The 25,572-nt window shown below is 41.2% G+C and overlaps 1 protein-coding gene across 4 annotated transcripts; it reads left to right on the top strand.

Annotated features, from left to right (window-relative positions):
• Window positions 1–438: 438 nt before the first annotated feature.
• Window positions 439–23,707, top strand: ERICH2 (glutamate rich 2). Of its 4 annotated transcripts, XM_080972804.1 has the most exons (14): window positions 439–571; window positions 693–741; window positions 5,634–5,667; window positions 8,192–8,228; window positions 10,543–10,576; window positions 10,825–10,873; window positions 12,078–12,114; window positions 13,110–13,193; window positions 14,469–14,551; window positions 17,697–17,789; window positions 20,532–20,722; window positions 21,848–21,905; window positions 23,100–23,171; window positions 23,563–23,707. In XM_080972804.1, exons 1-14 carry the CDS (start codon window positions 564–566, stop codon window positions 23,685–23,687), a joined length of 954 nt encoding a protein of 317 aa, XP_080828930.1. In that variant the 5' UTR covers window positions 439–563; the 3' UTR covers window positions 23,688–23,707. The 4 variants fall into 4 exon arrangements, with proteins under 4 accessions (XP_080828930.1, XP_080828931.1, XP_080828932.1 ...); XM_080972805.1 differs by lacking the exon at window positions 693–741; XM_080972806.1 differs by lacking the exons at window positions 5,634–5,667; window positions 8,192–8,228; window positions 10,543–10,576.
• Window positions 23,708–25,572: the final 1,865 nt, after the last annotated feature.

Raw genomic sequence — 25,572 nt, 5'->3', positions numbered from 1 at the left:
TTTAAATTTTGTATTCTTTGTGAATTTGCTTATTGTACTGTTTTTAATGGTGGTTAGTAGGATAAATGCACTGGTGAGGCAAACATAGTGCCAACAGGAGGTAACTTTCCAGTTGTATGTGTCATGCAGCATTTGAAGGGACCGTGCGCTTTGCTCAAAATGAAATAAAAAACCGGTAAAATTCAAAAAAATAATAATATCCAGTATGCACGAGCATTACACGTGTACGCCCACCCAGCTCGCCGAAAACCGGGGACATATGAGCAACGAGAGTGGGGGCGTTTTCTCTCCGTCGTTTTAGTTTAACGCTGCTTGTCTCTGTTGGCTCCTTTTGCCGCTGCTTGTCAAGGCCGCTTCTCCTCGCAGGTGGGAACCATTTCGCCCCGCCCCTCCGTTCCCGCCCGGCCCCCTTTTCCAGGCGGCCCGGAGGCTTGACAAAGCGGCGCTTGCTGCGCGTTGCTATGGTGACGTTGCGGCCTGTGGACGCTCCGTCGGCGCTGGCAGTGGAGCGTCCTTTGCGTTGCCCCAGTCAGTTGAATGAGCCCAGGTAGCTCGGCCGCGCCATGAACAGGTAGCCTAGCACCAGCACTGCTTTTTTTTTTTGTTTTGCGTCGAGGGGGTTTCGAGGATATGGCGCAGCGCGGCTCTAGAGTCTAACCCTCTCCTTCTTCTTCCCTCCGCCCCCTATCTAGGTTTAATATTGTCTTGGGCCAGGGGATACCCAGGCCGACAGCCCCCAAGGTAGGAGACCCCACCCCACGTATTTAAAGGTGCCCTTCCTTTTTAACCTGTAGCCCTTAATAAAAGCTGCAATAATAGTAGTAATAATAATAATAATAATTGACAACGACGACAATGCAGTTCAGTGGGAAAGCTGGCTACTGTATCACCACCACCAAGGAAAATGCTGTGTTTTTAGTTATTGCAGCAGCAACAACAACAAATTCTTGACAACAACGACAATGCAATTCAGTGGTAAAGCTGGCTGCTGCTGCACCACCACCGCCACATATTATTATGTTGTTAATAATAATAACAATAATAATAATTTATTATTTATACCCCGCCCAGCTGGCTGGGTTTCCCCAGCCACTCTGGGTGGCTTCCAACAAATACTAAAATACAGTAACCTATTAAACATTAAAAGCTTCCCTAAACAGGGCTAGGGAAACCCGCCCTGTTTTTAATTATTGTAGCAATAACAACAACAACAACAAATTCTTGACAACAACGACAATGCAATTCAGTGGGGGAAATGGCTGCTCCTGCACCAACGCCGCCAAGGAAACATAGCTGTTAACTTTTCCCTTTTCTTGCGAGGAATCCTATTCGGAATAAGGGAATTTCCCTTAAAAAGGAAAAATTGACGGCTATGCAAGGGAAATGCCGTGTTTTTAATTATTGTAACAACAACAACCAATTATTGGCAACAACAATGCAATTCAGCGAGGGAAGTGGCTGCTGCTGCATCGCCACCGCCAAGGAAAGTGCCGTGTTTTTTAATTATTGTAGCAACAAGCAGAATAAATTCAACAAGTGCCGCCCTCCTCTCTGTTGGCAGCACCGCCATGCTGAGGAGTTCTTCCCGCTGCCTGTTCACGTTCTCCCTGTTAGAAGCACAGCAGCCCTGCAAGCGATGAACAAAAGAAACATTGAGATGTCTAGTGCAGCCTTTTTCAACGTTGGGCCCCCTGATATTGTTGGACTACAAATCCCATCATCCGTAGCCAGACAGGACAGCAGGCAGGGGTGATGGGAGCGGCGGTCCAACAACGCCTGGGCACCCAAGGTTGAGAAAGGCTGGTCTAGTGGATCTGGTGTGTAAAACTTCCCTGTCCAGGGAAGCTTTTAGTGTGTAATGTTGTATTGTGTTTTTACTATTTTTTTTGGTGGGAGCTGCCCAGAGTGGCTGCAGCAACCCAGTCAAATGGGTGGCATATACATATATTGTTGTTGTTGTTATTCCAGAATAGGCACCCCTGGGTGTGGGCAGCTGCAGCTCTAGCTCCAGTGAAGGCTTGGTACCACTAACACATCTTATTATTTTTTTAGTTTTCTACACAATTGCTAATAAAATCAGTTTATTTGACAGTTGAGGGTAGTAATGGGAAATAATCTCTTCGCAATCTCATTCATTTTAATATTTGAGATTGAAAAACAGACTTAATTAGTTGTGTATGCTGAGGGGGGCTGCGTGGAAATTCTGTTAGTGGTTATGGATTTGGAATCCAGGACTTAGGGATAATGGCCAAACCTTCTGCAGTCAAAAGGAAGTGATATGTTTGTGGTGATATTAAGCATATACACATTTATTGATTTACTAGACTTGTATACTATTCCATAGCAGAATACCCTTAGTGGTGCCTGTTTCACATTCTCCCCCACCCTATTCAAATGTTGGCTGTGGGGCCGCATGAGTCATTAATCAAAGGTTGGTTATGATCTACAAAGCAGTTAAGTTGGCTTGTTCCCATTTGAAATCAAGCCAGGCTTGCTGAATTCAGTTTGCCAACTTAAATGGATTTCAGATTATGTATATGATGATTAGCAGAGGCTCTAGTGTCCTGTAGAAATAACAGCTGTTGCACACGTGATGGGCACCGTATTATACTCTATTGATTAATTAGTGTTTTTATGGAGCAGTCAAGTAATTTCGTTGTCCCCGAAGGGGGCAATGACAATAAAGATATTATTATTATTATTATTATATATTACAGAAATTTAAATCTGAACACACTGTACTGAGAGAGGAAGACTTACAGCCAAGAGTTCTGATCTTATGGCTTACCTGTTGATGTGACAATAGAGTTGGGAAGGTCATGTGGCAACTATTAATGAGGTTACTTCTACTTTGAATGCAAAGTGGAGTCTGATTTCCTGAAGAACATCCTGACCCATGCAGAGCAATGTGACTCTAAGTGGATCCTAGAATTATCTTTCCCTGAATATATGCTAATTCCCCAGAGAGGTAGCATTCACAAAAGCTGCTTCGGCTGTTACTACAAAAATTATGCCTCTGCAGTTACATGCTATACCTTAATTGAGGTGCTTAGATGAGCGCTGCATAATATACATTCGCAAAGCAGATATATCAGTGGAGCCATACATCAAAAGTAAATGTTTTTGTCTTCCATTGTTTAGATGTAAACATTTAACCTTATCACACATAAGTTTTACCATTTAAAAGTTGTGAGGAATTATTTCCCTATGTTTTAAATAGAATATTAAGCATTATTGCTGTTTGAGATTTCTAATATATCTGTTATATAACAGATACACACACAAAAAAAATATGTTGGGATATAGGTGATCAATCATATTTTCTTTACTTAAGCCAGGGGTCAGCAACCTTTTTCAGCCATGGGCCAGTCCACCATCCCTCAGACCATGTGGTGGGCCGGACTATATTTTTTTTTTGGAGGGGGGGGGATGAACAAATTTCTATGCCCCACAAATAACCCAGAGGTACATTTTAAATAAAAGCACACATTCTACTCATGTAAAAACACCAGGCAGGCCCTACAAATAACACAGAGATGCATTTTAAATAAAAGCACACTTTCTACTCACATAAAAACATGCTGATTCCCAGACCGTCGGCGGGCTAGATTGAGAAGGCGATTGGGCCGTATCCGGCACACGGGCCTTAGGTTGCCTACCCCTGGCATAAGCAAACACTTTCACACTAGAAATGGCACAAATTGCATTATTGAAGAAGTGCAACATACATTACAGCCTAGTTACTGCTATGTTCACCCACATTTTATGCTAGCTATGTTAATTATATGGAAATTAAATATGGAAATTAACAACTGTCTGTCACTTGTGTTTCCATGGCAACCTACAATGCTGAACAAGTAGGCCATTTCTGGTTATGATTCTTTCTGTCTCTTAAAAATGATAAAGCTGTTGAAATTTAGGAATTTGAAGGTAAGGACAAGAAACTTGTGCACAATCCTGGAGCATGCAAGGCAGCCAGTGTTGGAATTTCAGGAAAGACTTTCCATGGTCTGATGAACAAAATGATTTTGAAAGCAGAGTGATTGGTAGAAGCAGAGGGCCAAAGTGAGATAATGAAAGACCAAAGAGGAGAAAACTGTAGTAGTCAAGGCAAAAAAATATATTTATTTTTGTGACTCAGTGTTCTGTCAAAGAGGCAGATAGAAAGGACTATGTTTTTGTAATGCTGTAAAGAGAGAATTGACCTGGTATTGTGATGGCCTAAATTGTGTGTCAAGGAAGGAAGGAAGTCAAAGATAAAACCAAGGATTTTAACTGAAATCATTTGACATTAGGATGACATGTATTCCATATTCTTATGTCTTTTTCTGTTCAACCAGTAATTATCTGTATAGAGTAAGTGTACTGTCAGCACTTCAGCATCAGTTACATTTTTTCACAATTCCGTTGATTGTAACCTTATCTTAAAAATTGGTATATATTCTATACTGAAATTATTTGGTTCCAACTGTCTGTTGAAACTCTTTTAGTATGCTGAGTAAGGCAGTGTTAAGGGAGTGAATCTAGCAGACTTTACCAGTTGCAATTACACACAGAGTGATGCTTGTAGGTAAGAAAAATAAAAAAGGACTTTATGGTATGAAATACGTACTTGGATAGAAGAGTTCCTAATTCTAGTCTAACTAGTCTGTAGTAGAGCAAGGCAGCTGTGGTGGCTCCTTTGTTCCCTTGGAGGATGGTTCCAGCATGATGTCTCATTTTGAGGTCTAAGAGAGAGGTGAAAGTAACAGGAAGTTGCAAAACAGAGCACAACCAGAGAATATCAGTCTAAATGTAACGTCAGAAGAGATGGAGGGAGCTCAGAAAATCTGGAGGTCCCTAACCCTTTCTGTCTTAAACCATGCCAAACCCTTCTTCTGCATGCTAAGTTGCACCCAAATTTCCAACACTCCCCAATTCACATTTAGAAACAAAAAATATAATATTGTTTCAGATGCAAGGTGTTGTTAACAATCATGTGGCTGGGGGTGGGGAGGAGATTAGGAGTCAGGTCTTTTTGATACCTGAAGAACTCACAATTTGCAGAGAAAGGCATTCATCACTACACTAGTGGCCAAAATTGTGGAAAAAATTTGGGAAAAGTGTATTTCTGAGGTTTGATGGCTCACAACACCCCCCCTTTTTTTTAGTAATACCATAAAATGATATATCAGTAGAAAGATAATTTAATGAAAAATGTAATGCAATGACGTTTGTTCAGTTATCTGTATTCTATCAAAAGTTATAGCCAAATAACCAGAAAAATGAAGCACAGCTTGCTTAGGTTGATATGCAGTAGCTTTCCTTCATTTGAATGTAGCCAAAGAGCATGAGTGTTTAGAGAGCCAATCAGGTGTTCTGAGCCAACAAAGCTCAGAAATACACTTTTTTCCCAAAAGGTTTCCACAATTTTGGCCACTAGTGTACTTTGGTGTGTCTTTTTATATATTTCTCCCTTTTGTGAATGCTCCCTACTTAGTTTCAGTAAAAAGTCAACTAAGAAACAGTGTTTGGGAACTTTCTGAGGCCTCTTTTGCAGGCCATCCTGCATTGTATATAATATAGTCATCTTATTTGCTCCTAGTAAGCTTCTTAAAAATGCCATTTGGAATCTTTCCTCTACATCTTTTTAGGTTTCTGGAATGATGGAAGTGATTGCTCCTGAAGGTATTTGCATTAAACAATGCATTTGAAAGTACTTTCTTATAGCTCCTTATATTCTAAAAAACTAACAAACAGACTCTACCCTCTTCCTTTTAAGCCTTTTTCCTTAAAAAAAAGGTCATAAGAATTCTTAATATGTCCCCCCTTCTTAATGGTTTTATTGATATTTCAGAGCTAAGAGTGCAACCTTATACTTGTCCACTTGGAAGTAAGTCCCATTAAGGCTGTGTACACATTACCAGCTTAAAAAGCAGCTGTGTCATTGCTTTTCTCAATTCAGATCAAAGCTAGGTTGGAGGAGGGATGCATCAAACTGCAGTATTTCATAAAAAATGACAAGATCGATATGTGGATAACACCATGTGCACACCACTTTCCAAACCAGTGATGGGAGTGCTGTGCATGCAGAGCAAATGGGACTGAGTACACAGCTTTGAGTTAAATGGTGCTTACTTACAGAAGTGTGTATAGAACTATAGCAGGCTGGAACTGGATAGCCACTGCCTTGGAAACAAACCTTGTTTAACTCACTGGGCCTTACTTTTGAGTACACATGTAGAGGATTGCCTTCTAATAGAAGTTATTGGCGTGAATGTGCCCATTTTTACCTGTGAATTGTGAAATTGCTATTCCTGTTCTGTAGAGAGTTGTGCTACTCAATGAAAACATGTGCACAGCAAATGTTTCATCGTCCTTCTCTTAAATAAGAGCCACACATCCTGTGTTGTGTTTTAAATCACAGAAATTCCCCTGCATCCAAGTCACTTCCATATATTGAAATGTAATGTAGCCAGGGTTTATATACATAGTTTCCCAAATTAGTTTTTAGCCACGGGGTACTGTTAGCCTCATGACACAAATTGTAACAAATAAAAGATTTATACTTCTACGGTAGGCACGGATATATTAGTCAAGCTGTACCAAGGATGGCAAAGTTTAGAAGAGAAGTGGAGGTAAAAAAATGTGGCTTAATTGTGCATATCCCCCAACCCTAATCAGGAGGCAAACACATGGAAACATAAAACACAGAAGCAGGGCTGTCAGGAACCATACTGTGCCTTTGGAGCTTCACAGTTAATTCCAGTTCCTACCCTTGGATATTGATTCTGGGTCAGAGGAACAGGGACATCAGCCATAGGCCTCAGAGAGCACAGAGGTGACTGCAGAAGGTGCAGTGGATAGAAGGATTTCTGCCACTTCCCAAAGGAAGAAGAGAGATGTGGTGGTGGTCGGTGACTTTCTACTGAGGGGGACAGAGATAGTGATGTGTGGACCTGATAGAATGTCCCAGGAGGTGTGCTTTCTTCATGGTCAGGGACGTCAAGCCAAAGTTGTTGGGCTTTTTAGGGGGGCACATGCCATAAATTGCTAAACAAGTAGTAATTACGACAGCGGTAACTCCTTCTTCCATTCTTGTAATCGTGCGCAAATGAAGGACAGAGCAAGAGGGGAATGCTCTTTTCCCCTGCGGAGGAATATGAGCGCACAATCGACTGCTATCAACCAGGGATCAACCTGTTGATTGCGGTCGACCGGTTGGACATCCCTATTCTAGGTGCAAAGATTCAACATGTGACAGAGAGGCTGCCAACTCTCATCAAGCCCACTGACCATTACCCTTTTCTTTTGATCCATGTGGATACAAAATGATACTGACAGACACAGTCTTCAATGTGTTGCAAGGGACTATGAGACTCTGGGTGGGAAGCTGAAAGGATCCTGTGGCACAAGTGGTTATTTTATCATGCCTTCCTGTTGAAGGTCATGGTCCAGGAAGAGAAAGAAAAATACTGGAAGTAAATAACTGACTGCACAGATGGTGTCATTGGGAAAGATTTGGCTTCCTGGACCATGGTCTCCACTTCCATGAAGAAGGACTTCTGGCAAGAGATGGGTTGCACCTGACAGCAGTTGGCAAAAATGTGTTAGGAATCTCACAAACTTTATCAGGAGAGCTTTAAACTGAATCCCGAGGGGGAAGGAGACAATATTTCAGAGCACAGGGGGGACACCAAATACTGGGGATAATAACTTTATTGGTGTACAGGAACCTGCTTATGGGCAGGGGGGGGAACCAAGAAGGAAGCAGCTTGAGGGAATGACTTGTTCCCATTTTCTCTATACTAGTACATAGGGCATGGGGAATAAACAAGATGAACTTGAGCTCTGGCATTACTGAAACCTGGTGGGATGAGATACAGGACTGCAATGTAGTAATTGAGGGATATAACTTATTCAAAAGGAATAGACCAAACAGGAAGGGAAGAGGAGTAGCGTTGAATGTAAAGGATGTGTGTACCTGTGAGGAGATCCATGACCTGGAACAGGAGAGTATGGGGAGAGCATTTTGATAAAAACTTGTAGGGGAGAGAAACAATATGTCTCCTAAGAATTTTTTTAAAATTAAATGCATCTCAAAAGTTTATCAATTTAATGTTATACTCTGTCATGCTGAATTTATACATTGAAAACATGCAGATTTGGTTTAAGGAGATCATGCAAAATACACTCAAACTTTTTGTTTTAGATGGATTTGTCCTAGAAACACGTTTGCCTTTGCCAAGGTAAGGAAAGGCCATTGTTCAGTTTATCCCTCTGAGAATTTGTGATCAGACCCCAGCCTTCCCAGTTTCAGCAAGGTGGTGGCCTTACATGCCTTCAAGGCATATCCTAGGACAGGCTTCCTCAAACTCGGTCCTCCAGATGTTTTTGGCCTACAACTCCCATGATCCCTAGCTAGCAGGACCAGTGGTCAGGGATGATGGGAATTGTAGTCTCAAAACATCTGGAGGGCCTAGTTTAAGGAAGCCTGTCCTAGGATATTTTGGTCTCTTCTTTCCTTGCATTCTTTTATAAGACACTAGCAGCTCTGTCCTGCTGACCATCTCTACAAGTTGAAAATAAGGCCATGTACACATTGCCAGCTTAAATGAAGTCAGGGGTTTTGTGTTTGTGTGTGCTCTATATTTCAGTTCAGTTCAAATTTACACATCATTGTGAGCATCACTACTCTTTGATTTGTTTCCACATCACCCCCTGCCCATCCACACCAGTGGGCAGAGATGGGGGAGCGATGTCTTCACCTGATTGACTTCTCCACCCCTCCACCCACCCTCAACTCCTAATCATGAAGCTTTCCTCCCTTCAACCCTGTCCCCCTACAAATCATCCTCATGGAGCCTACTTCCAAATTAAGTGTAGAAGCTTAAGAAATCAGCCTGATGGTGGAGCCTTGTACACAACTACTCAGAAGTACTCCTCATTTAGTTCAATGAGGCTTACTCTCAAGCAGGGCTAGGAGTACATCTTAAGGTGGCAAACCTAACACCTCCTACCTGAGAGTAAGCCCAACTGAATTCACTAAGTCTGAGCAGGCATGGTTAGGATCATGCTATTAATCTAAAGTGCCAGAAAACTCATTGCGGTCTTTACTACAGGGTAGTGCGAAAATACTGTTGAAGTGGGTATCTATTTTTAATGAGTAGGATAAAATAAAACTCTTAAATTAAAATAAAATAGGGAACAGTTCAGGTAAAGAGGATTTGTCAGAGGAAAGAGACTTCTCTAACTCCCCCTACCCATATTGACATCAGACATGTAGAACCAGCCCCAACTCACAGCCTCAAATGTGCTCACCTGGGTTTCACTACACTTTCAGTATTGCTACCATTCTCAGATTGGAATGAAGCTAGTTTGCAATGAATCGCATGAAAGCGCAGTATTTTTACAAGAAACTACAGGATAGCTCTAGATTGTTGCTAATTCCATGTGTGCGTGGATTCAAAACCTAGTGGGGCAGTGCAGTGGAGATGGTCGTGTGCACAGCCTAAATCCAACTGATCGAATGGAACTTACGTATATGGAAGTATTCTTATGACTACAGCTGAAAGACCGGAGTGCATGTTACATGAAAATACTGTAGCACGCGTACAAACTATTTTAAAAGAAAAGCTGTGAAGGTCAGTTGCCGGTTCTGAACAGGGTCTCATTCCTTCCTGAAGAACCACATACGTAGCTTATGGGTGAGCCAGGATCCATATTTGTCACTAGAGACCCAAAGAGCCTCAGTAGCTCAGAGCAGCTTTAGCTGGTGTGCCAATCATAACCGTCCTTGGACAGAGATAGCTTGTCCACAGAGGTCCATACAATGATAACCTCAGGGTTGGATTGTTGCATCATGCTCTGTGTAGACCCATAAAGCTGGTCCACAAACTACAGGCTGGTGCAGAATGCTGTGACGAAGCTGCTATTCAGAGCAACCTACCTGCAGCATGTAACATGGTTGTTTAGGGATTTGCACTGGCTGTCAGTTAGCTACTGGCCAAGTTTAAGGTTTTACTATTGGTGTATAAAGCCCTTAACAGCCTTGGGCATGTTTACCCAAGAGACTGCCTTTTCCCATTAGCATCCTGCCTGAATACTTAGGACATCAAGTAAGGCCATTTTATGGGTGATACATGCCCTAGGAGTTCATTTAGGCAGAGGTGGAAATAGTGAGAACCACAGGAGGAAGAGATCACATCCTCTTGGGATTCACTATATATATAGGAAAAGGAAAGCTGAGTGTAGTGGATTCATATCTTGTACTTTTAAGAAATATGATTTCAAAAAGCTTAATGAACTGCTGGTTGTGATCTCATGGTCAGAAATACTAAAAAAAAAAAAGCAGAAAACAAATAAGGTAGCATGGTGTTCTGTAGTGTAACAAAGCTTACTGGACTAGCCTTGGACTAGTCTACAATGCTTTGGTTGTGATGAATTCTTATACTCTATTATGTCAAATATGAGAAGTAGGCTAGGATTCAGGCTGATTTTTAAGCATCATATCATCTTGAATAATCTCCTTATATATGCAACTCGTTTTATTGTCTTATATAGGCATAGTGGCTTAGGAAGGACTGATGTAATGAAGGTAAAAGTTTTTATTTCAAATTTGATATATGTTTATCTTTAAATGGAATTGATATATTGGTATTTAATGGTTTCTTGGTGTTTTGGTTTTAATCAGTTGATTGTACTGATCAAGAGTCATATCTGTGTTTCAGTGTTTTATTGCAACTTACGGGAATTCTCACTAGTCAGAGAAATCACGGTGAAGAATTTTAGGCAAAATTACATGGCAGGTCTTGTGGTTGGTTCTTACTTTTGTCTTTATTGCAGGAACAGAAGAACAGACAAAATGGAAGGTTGCATGTGTTTGGTCCAAAAGGTAAATCTGCTGAGCTTTTCAAAACTGCACTGATTTTTAATCACTGCTTTCAAACCGCACTGCTTTGGGGGGGGGGGCGTTCTTAGAATTCTGGATGCAGGTACAAAAGTGCTAGTAATTTAGAAAATCATAATTAAAACCAGGGACAAAACTAGGCTTTATTTGTATATCAAAACAAATTGCCAGTTAAAGAATAGAAAGCATTCTTCTGTAAGCATTAGTAAATTATTTGGTTGATTTATCTAATTTCATTAATCCAGCAGAATCCCCAATGCTGCTTACATAAAATAATGCCTTGGAGAACTTTGTGGCTGTTTCTACTCTTTCTGGTACATGGCTTTGCTCTAGAATAGGATCCTTACTTTCTTCTCTCTGCCCTCCTGCTCCAGTTTGCAGCACTTTTTAAGGTCTGTGAGCATCAGAGACACAGAAGCCAGCACAGAAACTGGGTCACATATGAGCAATGGTGGTTGGAGCATCAGTTGCTTCCTGACCTGTGTACCACTTCTGTTGCCTGATCTGTGTACACAGCTAGATACTATGTTAGTCGTGTGAACACCGTTATCACATACATTTTGTAAGTAAATAACCATGTGGGGCTGCAATAGAATCAGGCAGGTGGGGAGAAAGAGCTATGTTCCTCCCCCCACCAAAAAAAAAAGCCCCTTTCCCCTAAAATGCCTCCCTCCTTACGTAGTCACCCATGTTGCTTAGCATCCCAATTCTGTTCAGGGGGGCTGATGCTGCTGCTTTTTTACATTTTTTTAATGCCTTCACACTAATTATATTCATTCAATTAAGATCACATCTAATTTGGCCCTTATTCCTTTCCCCCAAATAAATATTAAGTCTAACATATTCATTCCAACTGTTGTATGTTGGTCAGCCCCAGCAGTAACTGGAAGCCTTAGCCAATAGTCTTTTAATCAGAATTGGGCTAATGAGCAAAAATTGAGGGTTTTCCATGTGATTTTTTTTTTTGAGGAAAATTTGCCTTACAGTGGGGGGAACAGGCTAGAACAAAAACCACTTACTCAAAGAGATGTTGTAAATTGTTACTGTAATTGATGTTAAGAAAAAATTGATAAACTATATTACATTTATTGCTTAGTTAAAATTTAAAACTATTGTTCTATATATTTTTTGGGGGGAGGGGATAATCTGAATCAGTTGAACCAAATATTTCAATTTATTTTGCTTTTAGAAGAAGTAGTCCTTGAACCCGTTCAAACAATTCCACGGTAAGATCTTTATTGTGCAGCTTGTATATGATCTGCCTTCTTAACCAGTCAGAGAAAGATAGTGCAATTATTTGTCATAGATTACACAATCCTTGGGATGGGATTGCAACCTCTCTTATATTTAAAGAACTAGAAACACATATATTTCTACTTTAACCTTTTGATTGCCAACATGGATGTATATATCAATAGATAAGTACTATCATTACTCTCAGTGTGGTGTACTCTTACAGCCAGTGTGGTGTAGTGGTTAAGAGCGGTAGTCTCGTAATCTGGTGAACCGGGTTTGCTTCCCCGCTCCTCCACATGCAGCTGCTGGGTGACCTTGGGCCAGTCACACTTCTTTGAAGTCTCTCAGCCCCACTCACCTCACAGAGTGTTTGTTGTGTGGGAGGAAGGGAAAGGAGAATGTTAGCCGCTTTGAGACTCCTTAAAGGGAGTGAAAGGCGGGGTATCAAATCCAAACTCCTCCTCTTCTTCTTCTTCTTCTTCTTCTTCTTCTTCTTCTTCTTCACTTAAGTTAGGCTTTCTTTCCAAATAAGTATACTTCTGATTGCGACCCAAATATCAAATATTAAGAGGGTATTCCAGATGATGCAGTCCAATACTGATTATTGTTGGCTAGCTGAATCAAATTCTTTCAGTTTGAGTTTCATTGTTAAATAAGCTGAGGTTCTGTAATAACATATCCTTGCTCTATAGTGCTGCATGTTTTAAAATAAGTTTTTAGAAGAAGTTGTATTGATTGCTCCCCAGCTTGAATCATTTATTTTATGCACATACTCTTATTTGACTTGTTCCTAATTCAAAATCAGCCCTTGATCTTGGCTTCTCAAAATGTACTTGAATACAAGAAAAGAATAAATAAATAAAAGGCTGCAGCAGTTGGTTAGAATCTGCATTTTAGTGGAATTATTATTCTGCAGTTGATGTCAAAACTTTTTTGTGATGGTTCTTTTCCTTCCTTCCTTTATTATTTTTTTGAACCAAGGCAGCATGGGATGTGGAAATGAATCTATAAGCAGACCTTACACTCCATCAAAGCAGATCTTGTTACGTGCAGCTAAATCCGTAGAAAAGTAAGTCTCACTTCATTTGCGTTCTTAATTAATTTCATTATGAGAAGAAATTGCTGGCAAGCTTTTTCAAACAAGCAACCACTGTCCTATTGTAGATCCCAACAAGTTCTTGAGGCATGTGTGGAAGAAAGTGTGGCTTGGTCTGTGTTATTTTGCTCATCATGGGGTGCCTCCTAAACACACACACACATGGTGAATTATTCCTGCTCCAGCTGTGACATTTAGAAGCACAGAGCTCAGTTGCCATGCTGAGGGCCTTTGCACCTTGATCGTCTGTAGCTATTGGTGACGTACATTGATGGTGTGTTCTGCATGGGATGGGCTTCCAAATGTTATAGGCAGGAATCTCTTTATCACAATATTTTTGGAGGTCTCTCCATGGCAAATGTAACACCTGCAGCAGCCTGCAGTCAGCCACTGGGAAATACGAAATTCGTTCTTGTCACTCAAGATTAATTGGCAGCAGATGAGCAAAAGATAAAGTTGAAAGAGAATATTGGGAAGGCAGGCTAAGTTGAAAAGTCATAACAAAGGGGTTATGCCATTTATCCAGGAGCTCCATATGGCTGGGTGGCGCTGTAAAGGTTTGCTTGCCATCAAACTGTCTCAGTTGTTTTTTCTGAATCGTTTAGGATTGTTTCAGCGTAGAAGAGAATGAGGCGGTCTCTAGCATTTGTGGAACTCCATGTAACTTGAGCTTGTTCTCTGCACAGGGAATCATTTGCATGCTTGCACTGGCGTAAGAATCAGGCAGCTCAGTACCAGATTAGATATGATGTTAAATTCATTTTTGTATCTAAAGCACGCACTTTTGAAAATGCAAATTACTGCTGCGGGAGTTGATAGTTATAAGAGACCAGTGCAGGCAAGGAGAAGGAGCTTAACCCTTGCCTCTCCACTGTAGTCCCTATTTATTTCAAAAAGCATCCTTCTGGAGCTGCTATTTGCATTAAGAGGAAATGCAAATAGCTTCAAAAGGGTGGTTTTTCAATCTCAAGATTGCAACAGGAGGGAAGTCCCTCCCCTACTTCCTGTGATTCCAGTAATTATCAGCCCGCCTAATAGCTATTATTTGCATTTTAAAAACATGGATATTAAATGCAAATGATGCCTTTAACATCAAGTCTAATTTTGTTTTCAGATAACTATTTTTACTGGATACCACTCCAGCTGTATTGAACCTGGTATATACCTGAAAGCATATTATCTCTGTAGTCTCAAAAATGTTTGATTTCTTTTTTTTGTCTCCCCTTGGATAACACTCACAATATTTAGGGGGAATACTTTAAAAAGAATTGCAAGAAATAAAAATCCAAAGATGAGTGTAAGATTGCCTGACCGCATAGAAGAAGAGACAGGTGAGATTTATGTTGCATATGTTTTTATATATATATATGTATATAGAACCTATGCAGTTCTGTGTTACTAGACTGCAAACTAGGAGAGTAGAGTTCAAATTATCCCTCAGCCATGTGCAGACCAGATCCAAGCACTGTTTGAGAATACTGATTTTCTAGATCCATTTCAGTTGGGGGTTAGGCCCAGTTTTGCCATCGAAACTGCTTTGGTCATGATGCCTTCTGTCAGAAGAGAGACAAAGGAAATGTGTCCTTGTAAATTGTCCTTGACCTCTCAGTGGCTTTCAATGTCATCAGCCGTGGTATTCTTCAGTAATGCAACAATAATGCATCAGTGGTAGAGTTAGACTGGGCTGTCCATAAATCACTCTGCCTTATTAGTTGTTCTGTGATGCCTCCCTAATGTCATCACATTACTACCATCTGGAAGGGCAGTCTTGCACTGTAATGCAGCTAAAGTGAGATGAGAAACAGCAACCCAGGAAAAATTGTGTTAGGTAAAGTTGCACGGTTTCAGCGGGAAGTTACAGGAGGTGCACAGATTAGAAACAAAAGCAGCATACCACCAGGTAGCCTTTGCAGGTGCAAACAGTATTAAAAGAGAAATAGTGTATAAAGGTAAAGGGACCCCTGACCGTTAGGTCCAGTCGTGGCTGACTCCGGGGTTGCGGCGCTCATCTCGCTTTATTGGCCGAGGGAGCTTCCGGGTCATGTGGCCAGCATGACTAAGCCGCTTCTGGCGAACCAGAGCAGCGCGCGGAAACGCTGTTTACCTTCCCATTTGCCTATTTATCTACTTGCACTTTGACGTGCTTTCGAACTGCTAGGTTGGCAGGAGCAGGGACCGAGCAACGGGAGCTCACCCTGTCGCGGGGATTCGAACCGCCAACCTTCTGATCGGCAAGTCCTAGGCTCTGTGGTTTAACCCACAGCGCCACCCGCATCCCTCAAATAGTGTATAATTGCCCTAAAACCACCATAAGCACAAATCATAATGAGTGCACCATAGAAAAGATATCTAGAAGGGCCCCAAGTCAAACCATTGGCTCATCTAGGGCAGTGATTTGTAGCTTCTTCCCATGGTTTGTCAGGAGTCTTTCCCACCTTTCCTGGATTCGCTTAGTATCAAGCCTGGGATTTTCAGCATGCAGAGCATGTGCTTTATCACTGAGCTATGACCCCTTCACACTTGAAAGTACCTTTGCTGAACATGATTCATCTTGATAAAGTGGAATCTACATGAGCAACAAGCATTCTGTATGCTTTCTGCATCAAGAGGGAATCCTCGCCAACTGTCTTTTCTTTGGCATCATTTATTTTGTAGCTCCATTTATTTTGTGTTCTCTCTACCTGCATTGATAGGCCATATCCCAGTGGCAGTGATGCTCCCAAGAAGCATTTTAAAGCGTGTCGGTGTCCTAATAATCTCTGCAGAGAGTGAGAGAGCACTATTCCTACGTTGGCTCCCAGTACGTTTCCGAGCACAATTCAAAGTGTTGGTGCTGACCTTTAAAGCCCTAAACGGCCTCGGTCCAGTATATCTGAAGGAGCGTCTCCTCCCCCATCGTTCTGCCCAGACACTGAGATCCAGCACCGAGGGCCTTCTGGCGGTTCCCTCACTGCGAGAAGCCAAGTTACAGGGAACCAGGAAGAGGGCCTTCTCGGTAGTGGCGCCCTCCCTGTGGAACACCCTCCCATCAGATGTCAAAGCGATAAACAACTACCTGACATTCAGAAGACATCTGAAGGCAGCCCTGTTCAGGGAAGTTTTTAATATGTGACATTTTAGTGTATTTTTCATCTTTGTTGGAAGAGTGGCTGGGTAAACCCAGCCAGATGGGCGGGGTACAAATAATAAATTATTATTATTATTATTATTATTATTATTATTATTATTATTATTATTTTCTATATACCCTGGCCTTTACTGAAGCTCTGCGCACATCAGAGCAGGAGTAGGATGCGGGTGGCGCTGTGGTCTAAACCACTGAGCCTCTTGGGCTTGCCGATTGGAAGGTCACGGTTCAAATCCCGGTGGTGGGGTGAGCTCCTGTTGCTCTGTCCCAGCTCCTGCCAACCTAATGGTTAGAAAGCGCACCAGTGCAAGTAGATAAATGGGTACTGCTGTGGCGGGAAGGTAAATGGTGTTTCCATGTGCTCTGGCTTCTGTCATGGTGTCCTATTGTGCCAGAACCGTTTTAGTCCTCCTGGCAACATGAACTGGAATCTGTCTGTGGACAAATGTCATCTCTCTCGGCCTGAAAAGTGAGATGAACACCGCAACCCCATAGTCGCCTTTGACTGGACTTAACCATCCAGGGGTCCTTTACCTTTCCTTTCCTTTCCTTTCCTTTCCTTTCCTTTCCTTTCCTTTTCTTTCGCTTACTTCATAAGTTAGTTTTGATACCTGCTAAAGTATTCAATGATTAATTTGCTTTGAGACACCCATATTACAATATCTAGTATGAATTATTCTATATTTTTATAGATTAAATTTTTTACAGACTATAATAGGCTAATTGCCTATAGATTGTAGCATGCAGTTCAACAAGTGCTTCAATAATAATTATTTGTTTGTTTGTTTGTTTGTTTGTTTGTTTGTTTATTATACCCCACCCATCTGGCTGGGTTTCCCCAGCCACTCTGGGCAGCTTCCAACAAAATATTAAAATACAATAGTCTTGTCAAACATTAAAAGCTTCCCTGAACAGGGCTGCCTTCAGATGTCTTCTAAAAGTCTGGTAGTTGTTTTTCTCTTTGACATCTGGTGGGAGGGCGTTCCACAGGGCGGTTGCCACTACTGAGAAGGCCCTCTGCCCGGTTCCCTGTAACTTGGCTTCTCGCAGCGAGGGAACCGCCAGAAAGTCCTTGGCGCTGGACCTCAGTGAAGGAAGATGAGGACTGTATGGACATTGTAGTTTCTGAGTTGAATTCAATATGAGCTGACATCGTCCACTTTTTTCTTGGCAGGGAAAAATACATTTCTGTTACTATATGCTAGCTTCAATAGACTATCAAACATGTTGTTGAAATATGAAATAGTATGGATTTCTCTACCCTAAAGACATAAATTTGAGGGGGGAAATATTGTTGCTGTTGAATTGCGGTGCATTTTATCTCTTACTTCTGCTTTCTCTCCTCCCAGAAATTCATAATGATCAACAATTAGAAACTGATTTACAGAGGCTGAATCATGAAACTAAGATAACTGAGGTGAAAACAGAATTGGAAGTCAATGGTTGGTTCAAACAAAATATATTTCATTTATTAATCTCTTTCAGCTTCTGTGGCTATAAATTATGTCTAGATTTAGTTAAGCATAATATCAAAAAGGTATTTTCTTGATTGATAGATGCCATTAATTTGTGTGTTTCATCTTAATTCGAACCTGATGGATATAGTGTAAGCTTCAGTGAAAGGTACTACCACTAAGGAATACTTTTAACCTTGTCTTTATTGGTGCTGATCTCCTTACTAAAGTATGCTTTAGCCCAAAGTGTAGTCTTGTTATATTGTTGTTTGTTTGTTTTTCATAAAATTTATACACTGCTGGACCATAAAAAAACTTCAAGCGGTTTACGAAAGGTGAAACAGCAAAATCAAGAAAAATCCACAACCGTACTTTAAAACATACAAAAGTTAAAATACTAAAGTAGATAAAATTTACTTCCTAAGCATCTGGGTAGGCTTGTCTACACAAGAATGTTTTTATTAATGACGCGCACTTCACCCCAAAGTCCCATGGTGGGTTACAGCGTTAAAAACCCAATATTAAAAGCAGTTTAAACAACTTACAATCACAAAAATAAGGTGGGTCCTAAAAATATACACCTCAGGTGTCAAAAGTCAGGATAAAGAGATGGATCTCCAGCATTTGCCAGAAGCTGTTCAGTGAAGGTATCAGATGCACCTCTGTGGGGAGGGAGTTCCACAACTCAGGGGCCGCCACAGAGAATGCCCTCTCCCGGGCTGTCACCCTCCCCACAAGCCTCTGGGGGCTGAGGAACTCCCAAGAAGGCACCCTCTGCTGATCTCGGTGCTCAGTATGGTCTGTAGGAAAGATTCCCCCCCCCCAGATATTATGATATGGGGGGAGAGATTCTGGTCTGCCCATAGCAACATTGCTATTTTTGGAGCTGTTCTTGTAGCATCACAGCTAGATAAATCAATATAGAGGCATTGCTCACCTCAACTTTCATAGTTCTGGTTATTGTTGTTATTAATTACAGACATAAACAAAGGGAAGCTTAATACATGTTACAAAGAGCTTTATCTTAAAAGAAGCAGTGAGCCAGTGTGGTGCAGTGGTTAAGAGTGGTAGACTCGTAATCTGGGGAACTGGGTTCGCGCCTCCGCTCCTCCACATGCAGCTGCTGGGTGACCTTGGGCCAGTCACACTTCTCTGAAGTCTCTCAGCCCCACTCACCTCACAGAGTGTTTGTTGTGGGGGAGGAAGGGAAAGGAGAATGTTAGCCACTTTGAGACTCCTTCGGGTAGTGATAAAGCGAGATATCAAATCCAAACTCTTCTTCTTTTGAGTATGTGAGAAAGGAAGCAGATTGCCTTCTCTAAGATGGTGTCTGCCACTTCTGGAGATACATGAATTGGGCCACCATCTTTCAGTTTCACTGTACCTTTATTTCTTCTATTATTATCATTATCAATAGCTGACAGGTAAACTGTTGCAAGTGGTGTGTTTTTCCTTCCTTTAAGGAAATTCTGACTTTTAAGGTGCAGTTGCTCAACGCATATAGCCCTTTTTGCTGCCTTCGATTACATCTTTGTGAGCTAACTCTCATGTCATAAATTGTATGTGATGTCGTGGCTCATCAACCCTACTAAATAAAAGTCCAGGCTCATGTGGATTTTTAAATTTGGGAGTGTCATGTGAGGACTGACTAGGCTGGCAGAGGTGTAGCAAAGCAATGGAACCAAAGATACTTGGTATGTGAATTTCTTGATCAAGACAGGAGGAAGAGATAGCAGTACAGATTTGGCAGAGCTGTCAAGAAAAGAGGAAAGTTGTTTGTTTGTTTGTTTGTTTGATTGTTTGTTTGATTGATTGATTTATATTCCACACTATACCCAGAGGGCTCAAGGCAGTTGTATAGAGATTATGTGGATTATGTCACTACTAGGCATCTAAAAAGGATTAATGGGGTACACATCCTGGATTGAATTTAAATGGTGTTATGTATAAAAGTTCTTTTGTCTGTTCTGAATCTACTGCCATTTAATGTTGATAAGATGACAAAATACGGGTGGGGGGGGATGGAGGAGGAAAAAAATCTCTTTATATACTCTTTCCACACAATGATATATTTATAAACCTCTATCATATTCTCCTCAGCTGTTGGTTTCTAAGCCAAATAACCCCAAACACACTAGTTTTTCCTCGTTGTGGTTTCAACTCCTTAATTATTGTGGTTGTCCTACTGAAAGCAGGTGTGGAGCAGTGGGTAGATTGCTGCAACTGAGCTGAAGAAGCATGGATTCAAATTCAAGCATGAAGTGTAGGGCTCTTGTGGAGATAAAGTAGCACAACCCTTAGGGTTGGTGCCTCTTTGGAGAAAGGACAAAATAAAAATATGATAAAATAAATCAGTGGGATCTAAAAATGCATGGATTTGACTAGATCATACCCTGGGGGTTTCATTGTCTGTTCACACTCTCTTTATTCTATTAATCATATCTATGTTGAAATATTATTTAACACAGGATATAGAGAAATAGTAGTCATTTAGAAAGTAGCCTTATGGCTCCTTAAAGACTAACATCTCATAAAGGGGATGCTAAACCATGAATACTGACGCTAGAATGAATTAGTTAGTCACTAAGGTGTCTCAAGACCCTCTGGTTTTTTCCCTGCTGCATGGCTAGCCCCTGAAAATTTTGGAAAAGGTAATCTAATTGGTCACAGTTTTGCTTACAGAAATGTTTATTAATGCCTCTTCATCTATAATACAATTTTTTTGTGTAGATGAAAAGTTGAAAAATTCCACAGTTGTTGAAAAGCTACCCAATGGTGAGGTCAGTACTGAGGAGCAAAGGGAAGGTGTAGCTAAAGAAAATGCCGACAAGAAGCCACCAGAGAGTTCAGAGGACGAAAATAATGAACAAAGTGACTGTGAAGTTGAAAAGAGAATTGCACCGCTGCAGTTAATGGGAGAGGTACAAATCCCCCCCACCCCCCATTAAGCAAACAGATGTTCTGGCAAAACTAGCCTTTCCTACAGGAGGAGTAAAGTTTTGAATTGTTGACCAAAATATTATTTAAAATCTAGATAATTGTAAAAGAGGTTAGATGCATACAAGGCTGATTCTTAACAGAGCATAATAAGCATGACTACAGTTAATACATCCAAAATGGGTTTTTTTTGGCTAAATAAAAGGAAATAAGTCGAAATAAGTGGAAGTCGAATGCCTTGTGAATCGAACGTTTTGGCTCCCGAACACCGCAAACCCGGAAGCGCGTCTTTGGAACCCAAACGTTTGCCACAGGTTCCACAGCTTCCGATTGGCTGCAGGAGCTTCCTTGGTTTCTGAATGTTTTGGAAGTCAAACAGACTTCTGGAGTGGATTCCGTTCGACTTCTGAGGTATGACTGTATTTACCACTCTAGATAAGAAGCCTCTAGAAGAAAACAGCCTAGAACATAAGAGACTCTTCCTTCCCAGTGCTACATTGATGCTTGTAGATCAGGAGTCAGCAACCTTTTTCAGCCGTGGGCCGGTCCACCGTCCCTCAGACCATGTGGTGGGCCGGACTATATTTTTTTTGGGGGGGGGGGAAATGAAGAAATTCCTATGCCCCACAAGTAACCCAGAGATGCATTTTAAATAAAAGCACACATTCTACTCATGTAAAAACACCAGGCAGGCCCCACAAATAACCCAGAGATGCATTTTAAATAAAAGGACACATTCTACTCATGTAAAAACACACTGATTTCTGGACCGTCCGTGGGCCGGATTTAGAAGGCGATTGGGCCACATCCGGCCCCCGGGCCTTAGGTTGCCTACCCCGATATAGATCATCTGCAATGTGCACAGTCTTTGTGATTATTTAGGTCACTGCAGATGAGTTTGGTAATGACATACGATGTGTGGAGGAATGGATCTACGTGACAAAGTGTCGTGCATCATGTGTCCTAAGTGTGAAAAAGTTGTCATGCTGAAGCTGTTCAAACTGGACTTTGCAGCGCAGGATCAACACCCTTGAGTTGACTTGAGTGCAAGTTGAGTCATATTGGCTCGTATTTGTATTAATTTGCATACTTTTAAATTTTCTTTATAGTTTCTGAAGGCAATAATGGAGCAGAAATACAGCCTTGCAAAAAAGCTTTGTCAGATGAGTAAGTTCTGCAAAGGTTGTTTTTTTCCTGACTTGCATTGTTTCTCCAAATCTGTTTCCTAAGTTGTGACATTCCATTTAGTACAGTGGTGGGGAACCTTCTTCAACTGGAAGCCCATTTTGACAATCACAGTCAAGAACTCCATAGTGCTGTTGATAAGCCCTGGCAGATGCCTCGCTTGGCAAGGAACAACCAGCAGCACACTTTAAGGCATAATTGTTCACTTGCGGCCTCATGATGTTGGATGTTGGATGTTGGATGTTGGATGAGGAGCAGATGAGTGTGGTATGGAGAGATGGCCTCGCGGTGTTTATGGACTGGTGTTTATGTAGGAGCAAGTTCTGAAATTGCCACACTACTCAGGGGCTTGCAGGCTCCTGGATTCTTTCTGGAATGGTTTGCAATAGAGAGATCAAGAACCTGTGGCTATGATACTCTCTCTATAGATATGATTGTCTTTCTGCATCCACAGGAATTCTTTTTTGGGGGGAGGAATCTCAAACTAAACATTGCACATAAATAAACATGCATAACAAGAATGTTCGGACCGAGCGGGGATGAGGCCTCAGTAAACATGGCCTCGGAGTAAGAAGAGTCTGTCCCAACCTTTTAGTGCTACTTGTTTCAGTATCAGAAGCTTAAATACTGAATAAGCATGATGAATGAAATGTGAAAGGCACAGAGGAGAATTTGTTCCTTCTGTTTTCCTGTTTCAACCACTTCCTGTCTAAATTAACAGAATGGTAACTTGCCAAACCAGATAATAGCATGAGGTACATTAATCTCATTTATATATAAAAAAAGTTAATAGCAGCATGGGGGCTCTGATGAAGATTATGACCATGCCACATGGGGAAGTGGTTTTTAAACCCCCCTCCTCTTCACCACAGACTTGATGAAAATTGCCACCCGCAAACTATTTGCCCCCACTTTGCATGCCATATTCATGATTCTGGAAAAGAGTGAAATGCTTTTGTATGTTTCATGTTATCATCTGGTTTGCCTTGATGAAACATATTGGCAAGTAATTTCTAGGGTGCTTCCAGATCAGAGTTTGTTGTTGAATCGGAGGTACTTTTATGAGAAATATATTTGCACTTCTGTGAAGTAGGACGAGCTATTATTGCAGATTCCCATTTTCTGTTTCATCCTATAGATATCAATAATGTTTCCTCCTTCCTTATCAAATTCCAGTTCTGATATATGAACCAGAAAACCCTGAGGCCCTGCAGTTTCTTCCACTTATTGAGAAAAAACTAGTATTGGGTAAGTCCTAAAACTGTAAATACTGGATACTATTATACAATTGAGAACTATATTATGTTTTTTAAGCGTTTTTACAGATTAGTGTAGATCCAGCCAAGGAATCTGTCCCTGAGCTCCTTTTGGCCTTATTGAAAGAAGACATTCCAAGAGGTCCCTGTCCATTGCTTCTTCCCTTAAGATATAAACACTTGCTGGATTCAAGGAAAGCAGCACCACTAGCAAGTAACATGGGAAGCATGCAGAAGGGCTGTGGTTGATGCCTGCCCCCAAAAAGAGAATGGAGGAAGGAAGATGGGAGCCCATGATGCAAGCCAGGAAATGCACAGATTACTCCCTGAAAAAGGAGTTGCAAGAGTGACTTACCTTTGTATCTTTTATATTTCCATGTTAGAAAGCGAACGTGCTGCTAAAGAAGATGAAGAAACCGGTGAAGAGAGCAGTGAAGAGGATAGCAATACAGATAAAAGTGACACTGAAAGTGAAGCCAGTTCTGGAGATTCTGATAAAGATGCTTAGAAATTTGAAGATACCACAAACGAGTGTGTTCTTAATCATCTTTTCTTTGAAATGCACTTATTAAAATGAGCTGGATTAATCAGAAGAATCCTACCCCCAAAATACTTTTCCCCCCCATGCTTAACCTTGCTGTCAGTGATCCCCTGTTTCCATCAAACTGTTTTTGTTACTGGCCATAGGCAACTCCTGAAAGTTTTGTAGCTGATGAGCAATTTGTGAGGTGAAAAGCTCCAGGGACTAAGATAAAAAGTGTTCCGTTCTGTTGATTCTAGTAGCCTAAGCTTCAGGGCTAGCTGAACACACCTCTTCTTGTTACAAGACTAGTACAGTGTGTTGGCATACAGGACCGGAGGTTTATTGGTGTTGAAAGTACTGTATTCATGCAAATCTGTTTCACCATCAAATCTAATGTGCACCTCAGTTTTCAAAACCTTGAAACCAAAAAAGTATTTGCTTATGCCAGCAGTGTTTTTCAAGCTTGCAGTTGAATCTAATGCACCATCAAATCTAAGGTGCACCCTAATTTCCGTGACATAATTTGGGCAAAAACAGTGTGCATTACATTCAAATAAATAGGGTACAATGCAAGAGTCCTGAGGGTGCCAGGTGCAACTTTTTGCTGCAATTTCTACGTCTCATAACGACTCAGCTCAGCACCTATCCTCTTACTCTCATTTCTGCCCTCTTCCCTTTCAGCTGTACTCTCTTAAAGCACTGGCATTTGTAAAAGCAGTGCTGACAGAGGGGTGGATATTTGGGTCTGTGGGGGCATTTGTATGCAACAATTTCAAGAAGTTATGAGAACTCCAGGAGACTGCAGTATCCATTATCACATTATTTTTCAGCAGTTTTCCTGGGGCTTGTCTGTATTTGAGGCAATAGAGGGACGTGTGTGGTGCTGTGGGTTAAACCACAGAGCCTACGACTTGCCAATCAGAAGGTCGGCAGTTCGAATCCCCGTGACACGGTGAGCTCCCGTTCCCCGGTCCCTGCTCCTGCCAACCTAGCAGTTCGAAAGCAAGTGCGAGTAGATAAATAGGGAAGGTAAACGGCATTTCCGTGCGCTGCTCTGGTTCGCCAGAAGTGGCTTAGCTAAATTGATAGTTAACAATGTGGTGACAGAAGAGTTCAAGATAGAGAAAGGAACACGACAAGGTTGCCCCATATCCCCTTTGTTATTTATTTCGGTCCTGGAGGTGCTCTTAAATATGATCAGAGGGGACCGGTTGGTTGAAGGGATTCAGGTCGGAGATAAACAGTACAAATTGAAAGCTTTTGCAGATGATTTGGTTTTGACATTGCAGAAGCCAGAATCTAGTACGAACAGAGCTTTAGAATTGATATATGAGTTTGGTCAGATAGCAGGATTTAAATTAAACAAGCAAAAGACAAAGGTTTTGGAAAAAAACTTGACAACTGAGGAAGTAGAAAGATTTCAGAAAGAGACAGATTTAACAGTTGTTAAGAAGGTAAAATACCTAGGGGTTAATATGACTGCTAAAAATTTGAATTTATTTAAGGATAACTATGAAAAGTGTTGGACAGAAATTAAAAAGGACTTAGAAAGTTGGTCAAGATTAAAACTTTCCTTGTTGGGCCGAATTGCTGTGATAAAGATGAATGTATTGCCAAGAATGTTGTTTTTGTTTCAGACCCTACAGATTGTGGACAGAGTGGAATGTTTTACAAAGTGGCAGAGAGATATTTCTAAATTTGTCTGGCAGGGCAAAAAGCCCCGAATAAAATTTAAAATTTTAACGGATGCAAAGGAAAGAGGGGGGTTTGCCCTGCCGGACTTAAGGTTATACTACGAAGCTGCGGCTCTCTGCTGGATGAAAGATTGGATACTTTTAGAGAACACTGATGTCCTGGATCTGGAAGGGTT

The sequence above is a fragment of the Podarcis pityusensis genome (assembly GCF_964106645.2).
Source record: "Podarcis pityusensis genome assembly, chromosome: 1".
Lineage (NCBI taxonomy): Eukaryota > Metazoa > Chordata > Lepidosauria > Squamata > Lacertidae > Podarcis > Podarcis pityusensis.
This window is presented reverse-complemented; position numbering and strand designations above follow the sequence as displayed.